General features: G+C 39.4%; 2 protein-coding genes across 2 annotated transcripts; one reads left to right on the forward strand and one right to left on the reverse strand.

The window, feature by feature from the left end:
* Positions 1 to 1,243: 1,243 nt before the first annotated feature.
* On the forward strand, positions 1,244 to 3,412 carry LOC129940551 (dynein intermediate chain 3, ciliary). The gene is made up of 3 exons (XM_056048928.1): positions 1,244 to 1,642; positions 1,709 to 2,854; positions 2,914 to 3,412. Exons 1-3 carry the CDS (start codon positions 1,298 to 1,300, stop codon positions 3,328 to 3,330), a joined length of 1,908 nt encoding a protein of 635 aa, XP_055904903.1. The 5' UTR covers positions 1,244 to 1,297; the 3' UTR covers positions 3,331 to 3,412.
* Positions 3,372 to 4,967, reverse strand: LOC129940552 (protein hold'em). The gene is made up of 3 exons (XM_056048929.1): positions 4,032 to 4,967; positions 3,824 to 3,980; positions 3,372 to 3,759 (listed from the first exon to the last, which is right to left on the reverse strand). The coding sequence occupies exons 1-3, from the start codon at positions 4,900 to 4,902 to the stop codon at positions 3,372 to 3,374; spliced, it is 1,416 nt and encodes a 471-aa protein (XP_055904904.1). The 5' UTR covers positions 4,903 to 4,967.

The following is a 4,967-nucleotide window of genomic DNA, read 5'->3' on the forward strand; positions in this document are numbered from 1 at the left end:
CAGGCAGGATGATCCTTTCAACATAGACGACGAATATGCCATTTCTAAGATGAAGTCTAATAAAGCCGCTGGAGCGCATTGGTTGAATGCTGAGCTCTTTAAAGCAGCTGGAGATAAGCTGGTTAGAAGCATGCACCAACTTTATCTGTAAGATATGGTCGGAAGAAAGTATGCCCGATGAATGGAACCTCAATTGGCCGATCCTGAAAAAAGGAGATCCTCTAATATGCACCTACTATAGAGGAATTAGTCTACTTAACATCGCCTATAAAATCTTCTCTGCTGTAATATGTGAACGTCTGAAGCCTATCGTCAACAACCTGATAGATCCTATCAGTGAGGTTTTAGACCAGGAAAGTCCACAGTCGATCAAATATTCATATTACGGCAGATCCTGGAAAAAAACCAAGAACACCAAATTGACACTTACCCTCTTTTCATCGATTTCAAGGCCTCATATGACACCATCTACAAGAAATAACTTAACAGAACCTAAGGTTTTAGACAAGGTGATGCGCTGTCAAGCGATTTTTTTAACATCTTGATTGAAACAATAGTGAAGAGCTCACACGTCAACACAAGAGACCCTATCTTTCAAAAGTCTGTCCAATTACTAGCATATGCTGATGACATTGACATAATCGGAAGAACTCAATGGGGCTTTTGTGAGTATTGAGGCTGAGGCGGTAAAAATGGGTTTAACGGTCATTGAGAGCAAAACAAAGTACGTCTTGGTCAAAACGTCACTGACTGACTGACGTAACTTTGAGGTAGTCAAGGACTTCGTCTACCTAGGATCCGCTGTAAACGCAGAAAACAACACCAGGCGCTGAGATCAAACACAGAATAACTCTTGCTAACCGCTGTTTCTTTGGACTAAGAAAGCAATTGAGTGGTAAAGTATTCTCTCGAGGAACCAAAGTGTTGCTAAGATGGCTGAGTTATGTAGAGCGCATGGAAACCAATGCTCCGGCCCGGAAAGTCTTCGAATCCACACACACAGGACAGCGCAGTAGAGGAAGACAGCGGATCAGTTAGCGCGCACAAGAGGAAAGTCACCAACTTGGAGCGCGAAACTGTAGACATCTAGCTAGGGACCGAGCTAGATGGAGGAGTTTGTTGGGGTGATGCCCTAGTTCCCCAAGGACTGTAGCACCACCTTAAGTAAGTATATATTTTGTTACAACATGAACTCTGTCGTAAATATTTTTTTAAATTTAAATGAGTACTTTCTGATTTTACAATCAATTCAGAACATAAACAGTTAACTATTTTAATAGTTCGTTTCAAAAACAATATGAATTTCAACCAGTTTGGATATACTAAAGAGCGTCGTAAATTTGGGCGCCAGTGCGTATTTACAGATCGCAATGAACTTCTCGTTAGCATTCCACAACGCACTGATTTACGCAAACTCTATATCCTTCGAAATCCAGTTCATCAAGGAACTCAATTAAGCATTGACAAGGGCCTTAGTGAAGCTTTGACTGAAAATGTTTCTCTTGCTACTCATGGTGTAACACATTTAGAAGGTGGCTGGCCTAAAGATGTGAATATCCTTGATGAAGAACAGACTTTACGCCATAGAAAAAAAGTGGAAAGAGATGATGCTTGGGGAATACAAGTTGTAGAATTAAGCAAGGTATGATTCTGACTATCATAGGCTCATTCAACCAGACCATTGTTGAATTTCTTTTGATTGATGTAGAAAACAACCAAGAATATTCTGCAAAACAGCGCTGTTAACATCTATGAAGATTACTATTCTGAAATAGAGGAGATGGAGATAAAGTCGTCATTCACAGCGAAGACGATCAATGTGTATCACGACACAACTACACCTTCTCGACCTATAGTACTACTTGATTGGTGTCCTGGGAATCTCCGTCATATTCTTTCAATTCATACAAATAACGATTTTTATCCAAGAAATGATGGACCCAATGATTTCTACATTTGGGACACAGAAAATGCTTTGAAGGCAGTCTCGACATTCACTGGCCCCACATGGACAAGAAAGGCCTGTTTTTGTCCCCGAGATGAGAATCTCATAGCAGGTGGATTTACAGATGGAAAGGTTGCTATCTGGGACGTTCGAACAGAAGGTCGTTGTGTAGGAATATGCCCGCTTGAAGCTGCTCATCGAGAGTCAGTTTCAGCCGTATCCTGGGTCCATTCCAAGTCAAATACAGAATTCTATACCGGATCGTTGGATGGTTCAATTCACTACTGGGATGGAAGAAACCTAAAGAATTGGTCCATGCAGTTCCTACTTGATCCAGAGAGAACAGACAAACAGTTTCGAACACGTGCTCATGGATGCACTGTCCTTGAATTTGAATACACCATTCCGATTAGGTATATAGCTGGTGATGATATGGGACATGTCTTTGTTTGCAATAGAAAGGGAGTGACACCGACAGAGACTCTTTTATATAATTATAAACTTTTCGCTGGTTCCATTCATACCATCGAGAGGAATCCATTTTTTGTTAAGAATTTTCTGATCGTAGGGGATTGGACAGCGAGAGTGTGGTCTGAAGAAAACAAAGATTTTCCCTCGACTTTGCTGATAAAGAAAGATGTTGAGCTATTATGTGGCAATTGGAGCACCACTCGATGTTCTGTATTTGCCACTGGAGATTTAAATGGCAATTTAGATTTTTGGGATCTCCTGCTGGATCACAGCAAACCGGTTTTTAGTCTGAACCTCAAACATCCAATAACATCAATTCAATTCAGAAAGGATGGAGAAATAGTGGCTGTTTCTCTGGCAAATGGAGACTTCCATGTGCTCGAATTGGATAAAGGTCTACAATACGGTGGGGCCAAAGAAAAAGCACTTTTAAGTTCGGTAAGGAATCAACAAAAAATCTCTTATCTCCTTAACAAAGTTCCTTAAATGAAATTTAGCTCTTTGAAAGGGAAACATATCGTTGTAAACTTCTCCAAGATAGGCTGGAGGAAATCAAGCTCAAAACTCAAACAGCCCGACAAGATAAAGAGGAAACAAAAGAAGAAGATTTGCGAGGCATTTTAGAAGAATTTGCAGAGGAAGGCACACCAAAGGAACCTGAATTTGAAGAACAAGAAGTCGAAGAAGAGGGTGAAAGAGATCCAGATCCAGAATTCACAGAGGTTCGAAGGGTATTCTTTGAGACTGTAAATCAGATCAAGGAAAAATGGAAGGAACGAGAGTTCATTAGTGAGCCAAGTCCATTCGAAATGGATGTGCCGAGAGAGAATTACTATGAATTAAAGTCTTCCTCAAATTCGGTTATTGATGAACCAAACAAATCTGAAACAAGTGAAGACAAATCGACTGAGTGAATTTATCTTATTTTATGTTATTTTTATCATTAACTTAATCTCTAATAAACTACAATTCTTTCTGAGAATTCTTTCAAACTCATATTTTGCATATCAATGACTTGAACAAATAAGCTTTGGCGAACTGGCGTTGGTTTCTTTATCAACAACTTGACTTCAAATCTCTCCAAAAGAAACTTCCATTTCAAGTGTGCTTTTTCTGTATCACTGCATTGCAGGAAATCTTCTGTTTTTACTTTCAAAAGTTGTTCCGCTATAGCGCCACTGAGGCGACTTTCAACCAAGGTCCCAGTATGATCGCTGAGGTGAATATTTAGATCGATGAATCGAACAAATTTATCCCCACTGTAGTTGAAAGAGAAACTCATCTGACATTGGTCATTGTCACATACAAACTGATCACGAAGAATTCGCTGGCCACACGATTGACTAGAAAGAAAAACATAACGGTATTTAATGAATTATCCATAACTCTTTCTCTCTCTTATCGAACCATTTCTTTGCAATGACTGATATAAATCCGTCCAAATCGAATTTGGTAACGGTTGCTAAGAGAACTGCGGTAAAACTTTCGGAATCGTCCTTTGGTGATGTTTTAACCGCATGGTCATAGATTTGTCTTACAGTCATGAGAGTTGTTATAGAACTTGCTAAAAAGAATAATAAAAAGTAACAACAAAAAAGTAAACAATTTTACTCACGATCAGGCAACGATTCGCGAGCACTTCCACTGAAAATATCCAGATCTATGGATGCAGCACTTGTCGCATACTCAGCCAATGATTCCATTTCTTTTCCAAGTGGATCTTCAAACACCACACTCCTTGAACAAAGCCCCAGAGTAGTTGTCTTGTGAAATTCAGAATAGCCAACCCGAACGTCGATCAAGTGCAAAATAGTCTTCATTTGCTTCCAATTTTTCTGTGATCGTTCAATCCAGCTGCTGTTCCATATAGTCATAACCATTCCACTCGGAAGGCTCTTGTCAGTCACCACAAGTTCTAAGCACTTTAACGGATATCCGGATTTGGCTCGAACTTCCTTAATTGGCTTCATGAGTGCAATAATCACAAGCAAATCAACATAATGACCTCTGAAGTTGACATTTGTGGAATTTATATCAGACAAATTCAGCACAGTACTCAAAGGTCTAATGGACAATTTGCAAAGACTCAATAAATCCTTAACGTCGCCAACATGTTCTTCTATAAAACCCACACCTTCATTTAACACCAATTGGAATGGCAGTGTAACGGTAGGCTGAAAATGTTGTTCTTGTTGATTGTCACCGCGAGTGGGAACTACTCGGGCGCAAATAATGTCAATTACATCATAAATGGTAAACTTACGGTGGTACTCCTCGATTTTCTCCTTGGAGGCCCAGCATTTGCAATTCGTAATGCATTTTCTGCTGTCCCGAATGGTAAATAGAATCACTCCACGTTGTTCAGGTGAATCCCTTTGTTGGAATATATTTGGGTCGGTTTTTGAGAGAATTAGTACTGTAACAACGAAATCCGTAGTTTCTTCCACACAAAGCTCACTTAATTTTCTACGAGCTATATTAGCCATTTCTCAATGATTTTTTTTTAATATTTGAGTTTTCTTTTAACTTGAGCTTTGAAAAGATAAACCAA

This window comes from Eupeodes corollae, chromosome 1 (assembly GCF_945859685.1).
Source record: "Eupeodes corollae chromosome 1, idEupCoro1.1, whole genome shotgun sequence".
In the NCBI taxonomy this organism is placed as follows: Eukaryota; Metazoa; Arthropoda; class Insecta; order Diptera; family Syrphidae; genus Eupeodes; species Eupeodes corollae.

Excerpts from the sequence above, each read along its gene's own strand:
- LOC129940551 (XM_056048928.1), top strand. The coding sequence starts at position 1,298 with ATGAATTTCAACCAGTTTGGATATACTAAAGAGCGTCGTAAATTTGGG. Across the intron at positions 1,643-1,708 it reads AAGTTGTAGAATTAAGCAAG|AAAACAACCAAGAATATTCT; the intron begins GTATGATTCTGA and ends TGATTGATGTAG. Across the intron at positions 2,855-2,913 it reads AAAAAGCACTTTTAAGTTCG|CTCTTTGAAAGGGAAACATA; the intron begins GTAAGGAATCAA and ends AATGAAATTTAG.
- LOC129940552 (XM_056048929.1), bottom strand. The coding sequence starts at position 4,902 with ATGGCTAATATAGCTCGTAGAAAATTAAGTGAGCTTTGTGTGGAAGAA. Across the intron at positions 3,981-4,031 it reads TCGCGAATCGTTGCCTGATC|CAAGTTCTATAACAACTCTC; the intron begins GTGAGTAAAATT and ends TATTCTTTTTAG. Across the intron at positions 3,760-3,823 it reads TCAGTCATTGCAAAGAAATG|TCAATCGTGTGGCCAGCGAA; the intron begins GTTCGATAAGAG and ends TTTTCTTTCTAG.